This window comes from Equus przewalskii, chromosome 5, assembly GCF_037783145.1.
Source record: "Equus przewalskii isolate Varuska chromosome 5, EquPr2, whole genome shotgun sequence".
NCBI lineage: Eukaryota > Metazoa > Chordata > Mammalia > Perissodactyla > Equidae > Equus > Equus przewalskii.
This window is the reverse complement of record NC_091835.1, coordinates 40,292,082-40,311,737: the sequence shown is the minus strand read 5'-3', so window position 1 is coordinate 40,311,737 and position 19,656 is coordinate 40,292,082. Positions and strand designations below refer to the sequence as shown.

The window sequence follows — 19,656 nt, the reverse complement described above, 5'->3', positions numbered from 1 at the left end:
TTAATGCAATATTCTGTTATAACAAGTACTGTTTATTGTGTATGTATCAAGGACTCAGGCAGGTTTATTTTTAATTTTCAGACTGACTTTTCAAGGTGGATATTTTTACCCTAATAGTTGAGGAAACAGGGGTTTAGGCAGATTAATGGACTCACCTAAGACCACAAAATTAGAATTTGTATTTTAACAGAAGTTTGCCTGATTTAAGTGCTCAATCCCATTTTACTACCGAAGCTCTTAACCAGTAGCATACATTTCAATTACCCAGGAATTTTTAAAATGAAGTTTATTTCAATTAATTCTTAATCAAAGAAATATATATAGTTAAGAAAAATCAAATCAAAATAATACTGTTAGATGGGTGGTGGAAAACAGCAATCCTCCACCTTTTCTCTACTGTTCCCTGATTTTTTTTCTCCCGAAACAAACACTTTTAACTCTTAGCTGTTTCTTATTGCAGTTTTTTTCTAATAACGTTTATACTGCTTCTTTATTGACTTTTTCTACATTAGAGCTTGACTAATTTTCCCCCATTACACACACATCTCTCTCCTCTCGAATCCTAATGTTACATAATCATTTCTTGTTACATTGGTAATGTTTACACAATTATGACTGACTTTATATGACTAGTATTATTACAGTTGAGGTATGCAGTGTAGTTTCTTGCAAAACTTTATTTTTCCTGGGGTTCATAATTGCCTTAGCTTTGTTTTCTTCATTAAAAAAAAAAATCTGCAGACCACTAATTCATCTCCAGCCTGAAAAACTAAACATCTCTTGACTCCATATTCAAACCCACTAGGTAGTCTCAGTTTTTTTTTTTTTTAGACATTCCACCTGAACTCTCCATCTTTAGGCATTTCTTGTTGACTTCATGCTGTACTCTCCTCCCCCTTTAGAACAGTTATGTTACTATTTTAGTAACTTTATAGCTACTTTAAATAATATGTATTTCTTCCTCAACAACAACAGACAGTATCTTTCAACTTTCCACTTTGTAAGAACACCACTACCATCCCATTTACCTTCCCCTCCCCCTCTGACATCCTCATTTGAAAACTGTACTTTTACATTATCAAGGCTGGTAACATTTGCATTCTACTTCGTAACCATAATTAAATATTCTCTTAAAAGATGAAAACCATAAACATTTACATTATTATGATTATTTGTTATTCACTAAATAGCCAAGCTTTGTGCTTTACAACTGAATTTCTTTCTCTTTGGCTCCAAGGTCTAGAATCAGATGCTACTCACAGGGATACTGAAATTCAGTACACTGTCTTACACTCCAACCCTCTGTTCAAAATCCTGCAGCATTTTACACTGTTCGGTATTAAAAGGATGCTTTTCCTCTATAGTTCTGGGTTTTTTTCATTGAAAATTTCTGATTGTCATTGTTTTCTCTTGTGGGATTGAAGAAATATATGCCTTCCACATCATATGCTTAAGATCTTCAGCTTCTTACTCATTCAATGTCTTGCTTACAATCCAATCCAATACTCCCAGAATTTATGATTTCTTATTTTAATTTGGACAAGCTTGTTGTAACTTAAAAATTTTTCTTCCTTAAATTTTTAGCAGGCTTCCTTTTCTACAACGCATCCTGTTCGTCCTGTTTTTGTTTTAAGGATGCACAGCTTGTTAAACATCGCCGTAAGCCGTCAGGGAGATTCTTCGCTGTTCCCGGAAAATCGCGCGTTTCCTCTTTCTAGCCACGGCAGGCTTTCCGCGACCCTTTGCGGAGTTGGGTTGCGAGCGGCGAGCGCAGCCGCGGAGGGCTCCCAGGCATTCTCGCGAGACTGCGGACCTCCTTGCTCGCAGCCCCGCTTCGCCTCCGGGCCTTCTGGGAGTCCGCCATTGTGCTGGCCCGGAAGCCCGGCAGGTCCATCACGGCCCTAAATGTGTACCTGCAAACGGATGTTGAGGATCACGGAGCCCGCGACGTAGAAGTACGGAAAATTCATGCGCAGCTGCCAGGCCAGCTCGAAGAAGGCGAGCAGGGTGCGGGAGAGCCCCTTGCAGAAGACCCCATAGGTGCTGGGGCTCGCGGCCGGGCTCGAGACGCTGAGGGCCAAGGAAGACGGAGCCGCCGCGATCGCCATGGACCCGGTGTCGCCGCTGTCCCAGTGCCTGGAGCTGAAGGTCACTGTAGGCCCCGCGGACCCCCGACCGACGGCTGCGCCTCCCGCTGCCGCCGCTTCCTTCCGAGCGGCGCTCGGCCCGGCGGCCGCTGGCGCTCCGCCCCTTCCTGTGTGCTGCCCGTGACGGTACTTGGCATTTAGAGCTTAGTACGTGGTAGGTGCGCAACGGGTTGTTTATACCTGTGCCGTACACGTTATTTTATATAACGTATATGAACAGCCATACAGATTTTGTTTTCCCTTTAAAATAAAGGAAACTAAGTAAAATTGTTTAATTTGCATTAGGACACACAGTTTGTAAAGGTCAAAGCCTGGATTAAAACTCGGGTTTGTCTGCTGTTTGATCTTGGATGTTAGCCAGGAATCTTACCTTGTTTGATTTCATAAAATTAACCTCAATATTAGGGCAAAGTGGTCTCCTTACATAAGCCAGTTTAGGCACAAAGTCTCCTTGTTCATAACATACCATAACTGTAAAGGATCAAATCTCGGGCTATGATTTTTCTATGTATATGGATTATTTCAATTGCAAGTGACAGAAAGTACACACTTCTTTAAGAAAACAAAACATATATGCGCACACATATACACATACATGTTTGTGAGGGGTTTTTTGGCAGGACATACTATACAATATCACGTTCCCACCCATGTAAACCCGTGAAAAGTCCAGATTAGGTTTTTGTAAGCTTCTATCGTTTCTGCATGGAGATGCACCTGTGAAACTTGTGGTTGGGTGCCAAAGCTTGGAATACTTCTAACATCTGCTTCCAAACTCTGAACACCCTGAGGGTAGCATAATTTCCGCTAGCCAATACTCTTCTCGTGTTTAAATGATGCATGTTGCATTACCTTTTCTAATCTTCCATTTTAACTAGTAAGCACTGTATTTTCATTATAGACAATGTCTGCATTCATAGGTTACTCAGATGTGTGACTTCTGATCAAAACCTTCAGATTACAGTCTAGTTCTGAAAAGGTTTGTTCAAATATCCCATGTCTTGCTCTGCACCGAATAGCTGTAGTATTCAAAGCACAATTAATGTATCCTGGAGGACCTATCATACTGATTGTATGATTAGTAAAAATAACATGCCACTGTGAAATTTGTAAAACGTAATTGTGTGTCTCAGCTAGAATTTCTGCTGCAACTTTGCTGTACAAATACTACCTCAGCAAGCAGACACTTAGAGGAACTGATTACAAGTCACTTAAGACAGCTTCTAAAATATACAATATTTTAGAATATAAAATATTGTGAAGAGTAGTGTAAGATGAATGACAACCCTGAGAACCAGGAGAAGTTGTATAGTTTTAGTACACAATTTACCTGAAAATTGGAAGAATAATAGATAGAGGTATTCAGGGTACAGAAATCATGAAGTCCCTGCATCTTCCGTTTCCAACAATATAAAACTGTGGACTGATTTTTTTCTTCCACCCTTCCTCTGTTGTTCTCCCACCCCCAGCTCTGGTTAACTCCGTGAAAACCCTGTCCTCCACCCTGAGCCTGTGGGGAACATAGCAGTCATCTACTGATAACATGGTTAGGGTGATGTAGCTATTCCAGTGGGAAAGGAATAGGCCGATAAGAGCAGTCATGAAGCTCCAACTCCTACTCATTAATGCTGTAAAGCTGATGAAGGATTTCCATCAGGTGAAAATGACAGTGGAGGGTGGGATAGGACCAACGTTTTACATGGTTGTGGTTTTTATTCTGTCTCTTGATCTTTAGCCTTGAATGACTGCACACTTCCTGCCAAGTAAGCACATATAACTAAACTATCAACAATAACACGTCTTGAACCATTTCTCTAGATGATGCTTCATTGACTCTTAACTTGGCTTTCCTTTCCTAATCTTATTCTACTATTTATTACTCTATATTCTCGATTTAGTACTTTTTAATGGCTATTTGATTAATGATCCTTTGGAAAAGTTTAAAGGTAAGCTGCAGTGGGTCTGCAAAGTTCTATATTGGCAATTCTCAACTTTTTTTTTAAAAAGAATTTGCCAATATAAGAGCTCTATATGAGAAATACATTCAGCATGCAAGGATTGGATGAAAATTATACAAGCCTAAATGCAAGAGAAAAATGACAAATCAGCGACAGAAAGCCTGTCTCATATTTGCATGCTAACAAATTGAGTTCAGCCTTTCAGTCATTATCACACACAGAAACTGAAGTTGAATGGAAACTTTTATGCAGGTTTAGTAAAATTCATTGAAAGGAAAACAGACTGTATCAGATGATACCAATGATTAGGTCCCATAGCAACAATGAGCAATTTCTGGGTCAAGACTATTCAGGCATCAGATACGTGTCATACTGAAGCAAACCATTAGCTGTAACATTGGGAGATTAAGACTTCTCTCCAGGTATCTAGAAAAATACCTGACATACACATTATGTCTAGATGCTTAGCTTTGAATCTCCTTCTGTGGACCTTGTAATAATTCTTTGATATTTTTTAATGATTGTGTTTATGCTTAAACTAACAGAATAGATTCTTTTAAAAAAATTTCAAAGGGTTCATGCTATTTCCAATTCAAATTTTGTATATTTGTTTTTTCTGCTGAAAATACTGGTCCCTAGCAACAAAAATTTAACATAATTATTTGCATCTGTGTGTATAGTAGTTTCAAACTAACAATATTTAGGTTATTTTAGCAACATAATTAAACCAATTTAAGATTTCTCTTATCTTAGAATATATCCTACTGGAGATAAAAAGTCAAATTACCATGTTTTAACATCATTTGAAACAATTCCTCTTTATGGTTAAACCATCCAGACAAGTTGCTTTGCTTTATTTTGCTTTTGATTTTCACAGATTAATATTCCATTCATTTTGATCTAATTTTGTTTATGATGATGTAATAAATTTTCATGGTAGAAGAGGCAAAACTTCAAGACAATGTATAGTCAGAAGTCAAGCCTCTTTCCTGTCCTCTCATCTCTGTTTCTTTCTATATAGGAAATCATTTTTTAGAATTAGTTTTTGGTTAGAAGGTCTTCCACCCTTTCTTAGATAATACATAGCACACTATACACATTTTTCTGCATCTTGCTTTTTTAAATTTAACCACATAAATGGAGATGATTCCATGGCATGCCATAGCAATCTTTGTCATTCCTTTTTACAGCTGATTAGTACTCCATTTATCCCTTCTCTCTGCACTTATTCATGGACCCAGCTGAAGAAAGCTTAACAAATTTCAACACATTTTCCCCAGTTTATTGAGGTGTATTGAAAAATAAAATTATAGTATGTTTAGAGCGTACAACACGATGATTTTATTTACCTGTACATTGTTAAAGTATTCCCACAATTGAGTTAACACATACATCACCTCAAATATTTACTTTTTTTTTGTGAGAACACTTAAATTCAACTCTCTTAGCATATTTCAAGTATACATTACAATATTATCAGCTGTAGTCAGTATGTTATCACATTAGATCCTCAGACCTTATTTATGTTATAACTGAAAATTTGTACCCTTTACCAACCTCTCCCCAATTCCCCCAGCCCCTGGCAACCACCAGTCTACTCTTTTTATGAATTTGATGTTTTTTTTTTTTTAGATTCCACATATAAGTGATACCGTGCAATATTTGTCTTTCTCTGTATGGCTTATTTCACTAAGCATAAGCCCTGCAAGTTCACTCATGTTGTCGCAAATGGCAGGATTTTCTTCTTCCTTTTTTTTTTAAAGGCTGATTAACATTCCGTTGTGTATGTACACTATTTTTCATTTATCCATTCATATATGTGTGGATACTTAAGTTCTTAGGTTGTTTCCATACTTGGCTGTTGTGAATAAATACTGCAATGAACATGAGAGTATGGATATCTCTTCTAGATAATGATTTTCTTTCCATTGGATATATACTCAGAAGTGGGATCACTGGATCATATGGGAATTCTTGAGGAACCTCCATACTGTTTTCCATGGTGGCTGTATCAGTTTACTGTCTCACCAATAGTGCACCAGGGTTCCCTTTTCTCCACATCCTTGCCAGCACTTGTTATATCTTTTCTTTTTGATAATACACATCCTAAGAGATGTAAAGTGATATCTCATTGTGGTTTTGATTTGCATTTCTCTGATCATTAGTCATGTTGAGCACCTATTAATGAACCTGTTGGTCGTTTGAAAGTCTTTTTTATAAAACTTTTTTTTTTTTAGGAAGATTAGCCCTGAGCTAACTGCTGCCAATCCTCTTTTTGCTGAGGAAGACTGGCCCTGAGCTAACATCTGTGCCCATCTTCCTCTACTTTGTATGTGGGATGCCTACCACAGCATGGCTTGCCAAGCGCTGCCATGTCCGCACCTGGGATCCGAAACAGCGAACACTGGGCCACCAAAGTGGAGTGTGCGCACTTAACTGCTGTGCCACCGGGCCTGCCCCTTGAATGTCTTCTTTGCAAAAACGTCTGTTCAAGTCTTTTGCCCATTTTTTAATCAGATTATCTTAGAGTTTCTTTGCTATTGAGTTGTGGGAGTGCCTTGTATATTTTACATATTAACCCCTTATCAGATATATTATTTGTAAATATTTTTTCTCATTCCATAGATTGTCTTTTTTATTTGTTGATAGTTTCCTTTGCTATGCAGAATCTTTTTAGTTTGATGTAGTTCAACTCATTTATTTTTGCTTTTGTTGCCTTTGCTTTTGGTGTCAAATCCAAAATATCATTGCCAAGACTAATGTCAAGGAGTATTTTCCCCATGTTTTCTTCTAGGAGTTTTATGATTTCAAGTCTTAAGTTCAAGTCTTTAATTCATTCTGAGTTGATTTTTGTGTACAGTGTAAGATGCTGGTCCAGTTTGTTTATTTTGCATTTGAGTATCCAGTTTTTCCAACACCATTTACTATCCTTCCCCCATTGTATATTCTTGGCACCTTTGTTGAAAATTAGTTGATGTTTTAACAATATTAATTCTTCTAATCCATGAGAATGGAGTATCTTTCCATTTATTTGTGTCATCAGTTGTCTTCTTCAGTGTCTTATAGTTTTTACTGTATGGATCTTTTACCTCCTTGTTTAAATTTTTCCTAAGTATTCTTTTCTTTTTGATGTTATTGTAAATGGAATTTTATTAATTTCTGTTTCTAATAGTTTGTTGTTAGTGTATAGAAACACAACTGATTTTTGCATATTGATTTTGTATCCTGCAACTTTACTGAATTCATTTATTAATCCTCACAGTTTTTTTTTTTTTTGGTGGAGTCTTTAGGGTTTTCCATGTATAATATCATGCCATCTGCAAATAGGGACACGTTTAGTTCTTCCTTTCCAAATTGAATGCTTTTTATTTCTTTTTCTTGCCTGATTGCTATGGCTAGGGCGTCCAGTACTATGTTGAAAACAAAAGTGTCAAGAGTGAGCATCCTTGTTCCTGATCTTAGAGGAAAAACTTTTAGGTTTTCACCATTGAAAAGTTGTGGGCTTGTCATATATGGCCTTTATTATGTTGAGATAACATTCCCCCTGTACAAGTATGTTGAGCATTTTTATCATGAGCAGATGTTGAATATTGTCAAATGCTTTTTCTGCATCCATTTAGATGTTCATATGATTTTTATCTTTCATTCTATTAATGTGGTATGTCACATTTATTGATTTGTAGATGTTGAAATATGTGTCACATTTATTGATTTATGTGTATTGAAATATCCTTGCATCACAGGAGTAAATCCCACTTCATCATGGTACATGATACTTTTAATGTACTGTTGAATTTGGTTTGCTAATATTTTGTTGAGGATTTTCGCATCTCTGTTCATCAGGGATATTGGCCTGTAACTTTTTTTTCTGGTAGTATTCTTGTGTAACTCTGCGTTCAAGGTAATACTCACTTCATAAAATGAGTTTGAAAGTATTTCCTTCTCCTCTGTTTTTTGGAAGAGTTTGAGAAGGATTAGTATTCTTCTTTAAATGTTTGGTGGAATTTGCCAGTGAAGCCACCTGGTTCTATGCTTTTCTTTGTTGGGAAACTTTTGATTAAAGATTCAGTCTCCTTACTAGTAATTGGTCTGTTCAGATTTTCTATTTCTTCATGATTCAGTCTTGGTAGGTTGTATGTTTCTAGAAATTATCCATTTCTTCTAGGTTATCTAATTTGTTGGATTATAATTGCTTAGAGTAGTTTCTTATGGTCCTTAGTATTTCTGTGTTATCAGGTGTAATGTCTCCTCTTTTATTTATAATTTTATTTGTTTTAGTTTTGCTTCTTTTATTCTTAGTCTGGCTAAAGATTTGTCAGTTTTATTTATCTTTTCAAATAACCAGCTCAGTTTCATTGATCTTTTCTATTGTCTCTATAGTTTCTGTTTTTTGTTTATGCTCTTATCTTTGTTAGTTCTTCTTTTTCTAGTTCCTTCAGATATAAGTAAGGTTGTTTATTTGAGAATTTTATTTTTTCTTAATGTAGGCATTTATTGCTGTAAACTTCCCTGTTAGAACTGCTTTTGCTGCATCGAATTTTGGTATGTTGTGTTTAGATTTCCTTTGTCTCAAGATATTTTTTAATTTCCCTTTTGATTTCTTTTTTTTTTTCCTTTGTGAGAAAGATTGGCCCTCAGCTAACATCTGTTGCCAATATTTCTCTTTTTGCTTGAGGAAGATGGTCCCTAAGCTAACATCCACACCAATCTTCCTCTATTTTGTTTGTGGGATGCCACCACAGCATGGCTTGATGAACAGTATATAGGTCCATGCCTGGGATCTGAACCTGCGAACCCCAGGCTGCCACACCGGAACGCACGAGCTTAACCACTATGCAACCAGCCCTTTGATTTCTTTTTTGACCCATTGGTTGTTCAGCAGCATGTTTTTTAATCTCCATATACTTGTGAATTTTCCAGTTTCCTCTTATTACTTATTTCTAGTGGTTGGGAAAGATGCTTGTTATGATTTCAGTATTAAAATTGTTCAGAGTTGTTTTGTGGCCTAATGTGATCTCTCATGGAGAATGTTCTGTATATGCTTGTGAACAAAGTGTATTCTGATGATGTTAGATGAGTGTTCTGCAAATGTCTGTTAAGTTTATCTGACCTAATGTGTAGTTTAAGTCAAATATTTCCTTATTGACTTTCTGTCTGGATGATCTATCCATTGTTTAAATTGGTTATTAAGTTCCCTACTGTTACTGTATTGCTGTCTATTTCTCCCTTCAGGTGTGTTAATATTTACTTTATATATTTAGGTACTCTTGTGGTGGGCTCCATAAATACTACAATTGCTATATCATCTTGATGAATTGACACCTTTAGCACAATATAGTGAATTTCTTTGTCTATTCAGTCTGTTTTGTCTGATAGGAGTATATCTACCCCTGCTTTCTTTTGGTTTCATGGAATTTCTTTTTCTGTCCTGTCACTTTCAGTCTGTGTGTGTCCTTAAAGCTGAAGTGAGTCTCTTGTAGGCAGCCAGTGGTTGGGATTCTGTTTTTTTCAATCCATTTAGCCACTCTATGTCTTTTGATTGGAGAATTTAGTACATTTACATGTGAAATAATTATTTATAGGTGAGTACTTACTGCCATTTTATTAATTGTTTTCTGGCTGTTTTGTAGTCCCTTTTTTCCTTTCTTCCTCTCATACTCTCTTCCTTTGTGATTTGATGCTTTTCATTAGTGGTAAGCTTTGATTCCTTTCTCCTTGACTTTTGTGTATCTACTCTAAGTTTTTGCTTTATAGTTCCCTTGAGGCTTACATAAAACATATCTTCTATATACTTTTTATTAAATTATGATATTTTACAACCTTGTGAAATTTCATTTGTACATTATTGTCAGTCATGTTGTAGGTGCACCCCTCCACCCTTTGTGCCCACCCCCACCCCCCCTTTCCCCTGGTAACCAGTAATCTGTTTTCTTTGTTTACATGTTTAACTTCCACATATGAGAGGAATCATACAGAGATTGTCTTTCTCTATCTGGCTTATTTCGCTTAACGCAATACCCTCAAGGTCCATCCATGTTGTTGTGAATGGGATGATTTTATCCTTTTTTATAGCTAATATTCCATTGTATAGATATATACCATATCTTCTTTACCCAGTCATCAGTTGATGGGCACTTAGGTTGCTTCCATGTCTTGGTTATTGTAAATAGATTAATTACGCGGCCACATTAAATACCTGATACTGGGGAAGAAAAGGGCAAGAAAAACCATCATGAGGGCTTTGGTCTGTCTTCAAGAATTTAATAGAAGTCATCAGGAATTATAACTGGGTGAACCAGAAGGTAGGAAGGTGGTGTGGGCAAGAACTACTAATTTAGATGGCTGTGGATTCTCCTCTCTTCACAGATAGTAACATTTAAATAATGCATCCACAACGCTTGCCCTAAAAACAAGATGTCAGTAAGTAGCAATCCTTCTAAACAATTTCTCTCACCTCCGTGCATTTTCTCTTAAACTGCTTACTTCTTCTCTAAGTTTTCTTTTGTGTGTTTCACAATGAATTCTAGTCTTGGTGTTTTCTTTCTTGACTTAATTAGTTTAGCATCTTCTAGAAAAGACTTAGGATCATTTTTCTAGGTTTCTGCACTCTTCTCTAGTTTTCCCTCAAGTGAAAAAATCTACATGTAAAGCCCCTGTATCATAAATAATACTGGCAAGCTTTCAACCTCTCTTTTATGAGTGGAGATTCAGGAAAGCTGGTATTTTGATCCAAATGAGCTAAGAATTAGAGCAAAAAGAAAACTGCAAATCAGTGCAAGTTATTCTTTCTCATATTTGCATGATAATCAAATTGAATTCAGCCTTTCAATCATCATCACTCATAGAGTTTTACAGCCTAGGATTAGCAGAACTGTTTTTTGGGAAGAAAAACTATGTTATTACAAATTTTTTCCCTTGACATGTTTTAAAGATTTCTAGATTAAAACTGTACAATATAGCATCACATACTTGCTGCACTTCACAAGATATGGAATAAAGTGAAGCCGACTCTACTTCATCCTTAGAGATTAAGATTTTCCTCTCTAGATATTTCAGTTGAATTGGAGAATATGTGGCTTTTGGTAGAATTAGGAGAATTCATGATATGAGTTTTTTGGAATTGTTTAATAGTACCAATAAATCACATTTGTTGGCTCAAGTGTCAGATTTCCTTGGGTGATTTTATCCTAACAAATTTCTCCTCAGAATTGGCTGTGTTGAATACTATATGTAAGTTTTATAATTAAAAATATTTTATACTGTTTTTATATCACTTCTGTATCCAAATATTAAACCAGGAAAAAAACTCCACAGTTTTCCTTTGTATGTGGTCTACACTTTTGACTCTCTTATTTGCCATTTTTTTGTATATCTGTTAGTGAACCATATTATTATATTTGGTTCTAATTTTTAAGATCTTTAAGATCGCCTCCCATTCATGTTATTCAGGTGTGTGTTGATATAAAATTAACAAAGTCTTGCAATTCTTTTGGTCTATATTACCTTCTCATGCATCACACTTTGAACCTTATCATTTGAGGCCTACTGGGAGTTGAGTATGACTATAGGTCAAATCACTAAGAGGATGTAGGGATATGTCTTGAGGAGGGTCAGCATTCCTCTCCAAGGCAACTACCTCCAGGAGAAGTCATGACAGGTTTTTGAGACAGGGAAGACAACCCTCCACAGTGAGGGGAGGGAGGCTGCTTCATCTGACAAAGGAGGCTAAGTAGAATTGAGGGGTTCAAGGTCCCCCAGATTCTTTGAAGTCTCTCCATATAGTCCCATCCCAACTTCTGGAGTCTCTCTTCTTTTTAAAGAATGCCCTGTTATTTACACAGGAGGTTGTAAGGTTGTGAATTCATCTATTACAGGACTTGATATGGTTTGTCTTTCAGAAATGTCAGCCTTTCTGTATGGGAGAGAAGGATTTGTTTTATAAAAGTTATAGAAACATTAGGATCTTTTACTTGCATTTTTAGCGAGAAATTTGAAGTCTTAAACTCATCTATTTCTTTCTCCAAGTTTCCAGCTCACTTAGAAACAACCAACCAATCCAGTGTAAGTCTTATTTTCACTAATATATTTGATGGTAGCAACCACTTGCTCACCCTAAGCTTTGCCTTCTATAGACGTTTGATTACAGGTGACTCCAGATGATAATTTAAGTAACCGTTGTGTTACTGCATGTCATGGATTACCAGTGTCCCCTTTACCATTGTAAACAGGGTCATGAATGACCTTAAATTTAATTGTACGAGAAAACTAATTTCAGAGAACTCAGGTCCACTTCCAAGAATGTATCCTAAGGATTTAATTTCCTTGGAACTATTTCCATGACCACTGTTTGGATCAGTTAGGGTTTGATCAGGGAAGTGGAATCACTGTGAGGGATATAGAATAAGGGCTTATTATAGGGATTAGACCTCACACAACTGTGAGAGCTTGTGAAGAAGTCTAAAATGGAAGGCTCTGCCTATGTACCTGGTTGTGGGTTGGAAAACAAATTAGGTCAGCAATGCTGGCAGTCAGGAAGAAAATCTGGATGTAAAGCAGAGGAGAACGAGGATAAACCAGAAGTAGTAATGACAAACTATAACCCTGGAGGAAAAACCAGACACTGCGTCTAACTCGAACCTCACATATGTAGGTGACATGTAGAAGAGGCCAGTACCCTTTACCACAGAGGTGGACACACTTCCAGACCAGGACTCCAAGAAGCTAAATGAGGATCTCCAGTGGAGCTGGATGAACTGGAGGCCTGACCGATGCTCCAAGTCAGCAAAGTGATCCAGAAATGAGCAGTTATGTACTCAAGTGGCATCAAGTATTGCCCAATTAGCCATATATGTGAGATATCAGAGCAAAACTGCCTCGCCCGCATCACTTAGGCTAGTTTATTTTGCTTAATTTCTGCGAAACATGCTAGAATCACTCAAAGATTTACCCTGAAAAGTAAAGGAGAATGAGTGCTAGAGAAAAAACTAAAAGAAATAATATGTAAAGATGCAATGAATGAGGGCCATCTATTGGTAAAACATATTATAAAAATAGAAAAATAGTATCCAGATTAGTCGAAGGCCCAGAAACATGGACAGCATCTTTCATACACTGCGGGACAGAGCATATAGTGGAATTTTTCTCTTGAGGGGTATTTAGTATAAATATGCATATACTTTACATCTATATCTATGTACTCACACATACATATTTGATGTACTTATCTTGGACCCAATTCTAAAAATTTATCATAAGAAAATAATTGCAGATGTGCAAAGTGAATTAGTTCTGGAGATCAATAGTTAATTAACACTAATAAAAAAGCCTAAAATTTTTTTTAATTCATAAAGCATTATAATGCATCGATATAACAAAATGACACATGATCATTAAGTGAAATATAGAGCAGCCTTTCCCAAAGTGCTGAAGATCACTGGTTCAGTAGTGTATTAATAGGTATTACAAGGAACCAGTTCTTAATTATCAAATAACTTTTGGTCATGCTGGGTTAAACAAAATTAAGGAGTACAATTTTTTTTTTTGAATTTACAGACTCTCTGTATACTCTGTTAATATGTAAGAGGGAGTACTGTATGTGGGGTTTCCCATATTTTTTTGTCCACGAAATCTTTTTCTTTTCAGGGAATACTGTTTGTGTGTGTGTGTGTGTGAGGAAGATTGGCCATGAGCTAACATCTGTGCCAATCTTTCTCTATTTTGTATGTGGGACGCTGCCACAGCATGGCTTGATGAGCGGTGTGTAAGTCCACACCTGGGGTCCAAACCTGCAGATCCTGGGCCACTGAAGCACAGTGCATGAACATAACCACTATGCAACCAGGTGGCCCCAGGGAATATCTTTTAATTCTAATATTTTGTGGAATTTAACTTTAGAAACCCTGATATTGAGGGACTCTGTGTCTGTGAGGAATAATTTCATTTCTAAAAACACGTGTAGGCTCATGTGTCAGTTTGGATGAAACAATGAATAGAAACATAAGAGTGTACCCTACATCAAAAGACTTCATTGAGAGATGGGAACAGAAGTTGGCAGTGTAGGCAGCCTCTGAACTCACCTCCTTTCCCAGACACAACAAATTTACAACTACTCTTGGAAGAATTCCCTAAGAGAGAACTGAAAACTGGATAAAAACAACCCACACAACAAGGGATGGTGCTGACTGAGGTGGAAGGAGGCAGAAATTCCTTTCTGGAGACAAAAAAAAAAAAGCCACCTTTAGCCATGACACTTTACAGTTGACTGGGACCAATCCTAAGGTATGAAGCCTTCCATAGAGGAGTGAGGGATCTAACCAGGAAAGCGTTACCTGAAAAGGCAGCTTTTGGACTCATCACAACTGAAACAAGTGTCATAATATCTGGCTTTACTGGCTATTAATAACAATGGGGAATACCCCCCCCAGAAAAGCTATAGACATAAAGGGAAAAAACCCTATTCCTAAAGGGCCCACACACAAATTTGCCGGTTTCAGGAAGCAACCTAAAATCACCAGAAAGAAAGGTACATAGTTCTCTGGTGAAAAGAGACTCATTAGATAGGCTCTGCACACATCTCAGTGAGAGATGAGACCTCCTCAGGGACTGAGACATTGGCGGCAGCCATTATTGTGTCCTACTACAGGTGTGCTGACATAGACACTGGCAGACGCCATTGGAGTTCTTCCCCTGGCCTGTTAGCCAAGGAGTCTGCCCTACCTAGTAGAGTGATGATTTAATTCAACTCAGCCAGGGCAGGCAGCCTGCCCTTGGGATTGGCCCTACCCAACAGCAAGCCCTCAGACAACTTGTGGGCCCGCATAGGTCGGTTACCTGGAAACTCTGCAGCCAGGCAATTGGGTCTGCCTCTGCAGGGGAAGGCAGTGTGCAAGGGGTGGGCCTGCATTGGTGGTGTGTGTGGGGCCTCTGCAGTGGGGTAACTAGGTCCACTTCAGTGGGTTGGGCACCCACATGGGGCAGGACTATGTTGAAGGAGTGTGTGGCCCTATGGGCGGTGAGGCTTGTCAGCTGCAATAGATTCGTGCTTCTCAAAAAGCCACCTGGCATTTTGGTGCCACCTTCCAAAGCCTGAAACAATTGGGTGCTCCCATGCCTGGGATGGCCCCACTCAGCTACAATGCTGAGAGAGCTGACAACAGCCTTGCAGGCCAGAGGTCGACAGCAATTGTAAGCCCCTGAGCCTAGCAACCAGCCACACTGGGGGCCTACTCACTTAACAGAAAAATTGCAACAGGAATTTTCTATTGGACCTTGCAGCTAATTGTGCTGGGGCTTTGCATGCCCAATAAAGTAACTGAAGAGTGCAGAGCAGCCATATACAGCCAAGCATTACAACCAGCCAGCCAAGGGGACAGCCTAGCCTCCCTGGGCACCTGCAGCAAGAGCAACCTTGCCACAACAGAAGGACGCATGTAGCCTACACAGGGGATATTCCTGGAATATTTTGAACTGGTGATGACAGGGAACCACACTGTTGGGCCTCAAAAGGCATCTGTTACACAAGGCTACCTCTCCAAGATTGGGAGATGAAGCTGACCTACATAATACACTGATATAAGCACAGAGAAAGAGGCAAAGTGAGGAGTCAAAGGAATACATTCCAAGTAAGGGGACAGGAAAAGACCCCAGAAAAAGAACTAAACAAAACAGGGATAAATAATTTACCTGACAAAGAGTACAAACTAAGAGTCATAAGGATGTTCACTGATCTTTGGAGAAGAATGGATGAACTCAGTGAGAACTTCAATGAAGAACTGCAAAATATAAAAAGGAACCAATCAGAAATAAAGAGTTCAATACTGGAAATGAAAAATTCACTAGAGGGGCTCAAAGGCAGAATAGATGATACAGAAGAATGGATCTGTGAGCTGGACAAAAGACTAGAGGAAATCACCCTCGCTGAACAGATAAAAGTAAAAAGAATTAAAAAGAAGGAGGACAGTCTAAGGGACCTCTGGGACAATATCAAGTGCACTAACATCTGTATTATAGGTGTCCCAAATGGAGAAGAGAGAGACAAAGGTACAGAGAATCTATTTGAAGAAATAATAGCTGAAAACTTTCCTAAGGAAGGAAACAGGCTTCTAGGTAAAGGAAGCACAGAGAGCACCAAACAAGATATACCCAAAGAAGCCCACACCAAGACACATTATAATTAAAATGTCAAGAATTAAAGAGAGAATCCTAAAAGCCGCCACAGAAAGGCAACAAGTGACATACAAAGGAAACTCCATAAGACTATCAGCTGACTTCTCAGCAGAAACCATACAGGCTAGAAGGGAGTGGCATGACATATTTACATTCTACCTGGCAAAGTAATCATTCAGAATGGAAAGAGAGATGAAGAGTTACCCAGACAAGCAAAAAGTAAAGAAGTTTATCACCCAGAATCCCCTTACAAGAAATGCTAAAGTTTTATTTAAGTGGAAAAGAGAAGACCACAAACAGGAATGAGAAAATTATTTTTAAAAAAGAAAAAAATCACTAGTAAGGGCAAATATACTGTAAAGGTAGCAGATCAACCACCCATGAAGCTAATAGAAAGGTCAAATGACAAAAGTACTAAAATTATTTCCATGATAACAGGGTGATGGATATAAACTCGCCAAAAAAAGAAGTTAGATATGATATCAATAACATAAAATGTGGGAGAAGTGGAGTAAAAGAGTAGAGCTTTTAGCAAGAGGTCAAATTTAAGAGGCTATCAACTTAATATAGATTACTATATAAGAAGGTTATTATATATGAACCTCAAGGTAATCACAAAGCAGAAACCTATAATAAATACAGAAAAAATTAAGAGAAAGGAACCCAAACATAACAATAATGAAAGCCATCAAACCACAAAGGAAGTGAGCAAAAGAAGATGAAAGGAACAGAGAAGAACTACTACAACACCCAGAAAAACAGTAACAAAATGGCATAAGTACATTCTTATCAATAGCTACTTTAAATGTCAATGGACTAAACACTCTATTCAAAAGACATAGAGTGGCTGATTGGATAAAGAAACAAGACTCATGTGTAAGCTGCACACAAAAAACACACCTCAGGCCTGAAAGTGAAGGGATAGAAGAAGATACTTGGGCACCGGCCCCGTGGCCAAGAGGTTAAGTTCACTCACTCTGCTTTGGCTGCCTGGGGTTTCACTGGTTCAGCTCCTGGGTGCAGACATGGCACCCCTTGTCAGGCCACACTGAGGTGGTGTACTACATGCCACAACTAGAGGGTTCCACAGCTAAAATATACAAGTATGTACTGGGGGATTTGGGGAGAAAAAGCAGGAAAGATAAAGAAGATTGGCAACAGTTGTTAGCTCAGGTGCCAATCTTTAAAAAAAAAAAGAAGATGCTCCATGCAAATGGCAATGAAAAGAAAGCTGGTGTAGCAGTACTTATATCACACAAACTAAAACAAAAACTAACAAGAGATAAAGAAGCACAGTATATAAAGATAAAAGGAACAATGCAACAAGAGCATATATCACCTGTAGATATCTACACACCCAACATAGAAGCAGATAAATATATATAAAGCAATTATTAACAAACATAAAAGGAAAAATATACAATAACACAATAATAGTAGGGGACATTAACACTCCACTTACACCAATGGATAGATCATCCAAACAGAAGATCAATACAGAAATATAGGCCTTATATGACACATTAGACCAGATGGACTTAGTTGATATATACAGAGCATTCAATCCCAAAACGGCAGAATACCCAGTCTTTTCAAATGCGCATGGAACGTTCTCCAGGACACATCACATATTAGGAAACAAAACAAGTCTCAATAAATTTAAGAATATTGAAATAATACCAAGCGTCTTTTCTGACCACAATGGTATGAAACTAGAATTCAACTACAGGAAGAAAATTGGCAAAGCCACAAATATGTGGAGATTAAATCATTGTTACTGAAAAATGATTGCATCAATGAAAAAAATCAAAGGAGAAATAAAAAAATACCTGGATAAAAATGACAATGAAAATATGACATGCTAAAATTTATGGGATACTGTGAAAGCAGTTCCAAGAGGGAAGTTTATAGTAATACAAGCCTACCTCAACAAACAAGAATAATGTCAAATAAACAATCTAACAGTGGACTTAAAGGACTGGAAAAAGAAGAACAAACAAAGCCCAAAATCAGTAGAAGGAAGGAAACAATAAAAACTAGAGCAGAAATAAATTAGAGTATAAAAAATAGAAAAACAAATGAATGAAACAAAGAGCTGGTGCTTTGAGAAGATAAAAATAATTTACAAGCCTTTAGCTAGACTCAACAAGAAAAAAAGAAAGAAGGCTCAAACAAATAAAATCAGAAATGAAAGACAAATTACAACAGACACCTCAGAAATACAAAAGATTATAAGAGAATACTACAGAAAGCTATATGCCAACGCAGAAGAAATGGATAAATTCTCAGAACCATACAACCTTCCAAAACTGAATTAATAAGAAATAGAGAATTTGAATAGAGCAAACACCAGTAAGGTGATCAAAACAGTAATGGAAGTCTTCCCAAAAAATAAGAGTCCAGGACCAGATGGCTTCCCTGGTGAATTCTACCAAACATTCAAAGAAGACCTAAGACCTATGCTTCTCAAACTCTTCCAAAAAATTGAAGAGGAGAGGAAGCTTCCTAACTCATTCCATGCAGCCAACATTACCCTGATACAAAAATCAGACAAGGACTGCACACAAAAAAGAAAATTGCAGGCCAATATCACTGATGAACATTGATGCAAAAACCCTCAACAAAATACTAGCAAATAGAATACAATGATACATCACAAAGATCATACACCATGATCAAGTAGGATTTATTCCAGGGATGTAGGGATGGTTCAACATCTGCAAATCAATCAACATGATACACCACATTAACAAAATGAATAAAAATCACACAATCATCTCAATAAATGCGGAGAAAGCATTTGACAAGATATAGCATCCGTCTATGATTAAAACTCAATAAAATGGGTATAGAAAGAAAGCATCTCAACATAATGAAGCCCATATATGAGAAACTCACAGCTAATATCATTCTCAATGGAGAAAAACTGAAAGCTATCCTACTAAGAACAGGAACCAGATGAAGATGCCCACTTTCACCACTCTTATTTAACATAGTATTGCAAGTCCTAGCCAGAGCAATGAATCAAGAAAAAGAAATAAAAGGGATCCAAATTGGAAAGGAAGAAGTAAAACTGTGACTATTTGCAGATGACATGATTTTATATATAGAAAACCCTATAGAATCACCAAAAGACTTTTAGAAATAATAAATGAATACGGTAAATTTTCAGGATACAAAAGCAACTTACAAAAATCAGTTGCGTTTCTACACACTAAAAATGAAGTAGCAGAAAGAGAAATGAAGAATACAAACCCATTTACAATTGCAACAAAAAAATAAAATACATCAGAATAAACTTAACCAAAGAGGTGAAAGACCTGCACACTGAAAACTACAAAACATTGTTGAAAGAAATTTAACAAGACACAAAGAAATGGAAGATA

At 37.3% G+C, this 19,656-nt stretch overlaps 1 protein-coding gene across 1 annotated transcript; it reads right to left on the bottom strand.

Annotated features, from left to right (window-relative positions):
- Positions 1 to 271: 271 nt before the first annotated feature.
- Positions 272 to 2,287, bottom strand: SMIM10L1 (small integral membrane protein 10 like 1). The gene has a single exon (XM_008513537.2). It carries the CDS (start codon positions 2,106 to 2,108, stop codon positions 1,902 to 1,904), a length of 207 nt encoding a protein of 68 aa, XP_008511759.1. The 5' UTR covers positions 2,109 to 2,287; the 3' UTR covers positions 272 to 1,901.
- Positions 2,288 to 19,656: the final 17,369 nt, after the last annotated feature.

What these genes read in the sequence shown, in the direction of transcription:
- SMIM10L1 (XM_008513537.2), bottom strand. Translation starts at nt 2,108, where the DNA reads ATGGCGATCGCGGCGGCTCCGTCTTCCTTGGCCCTCAGCGTCTCGAGC.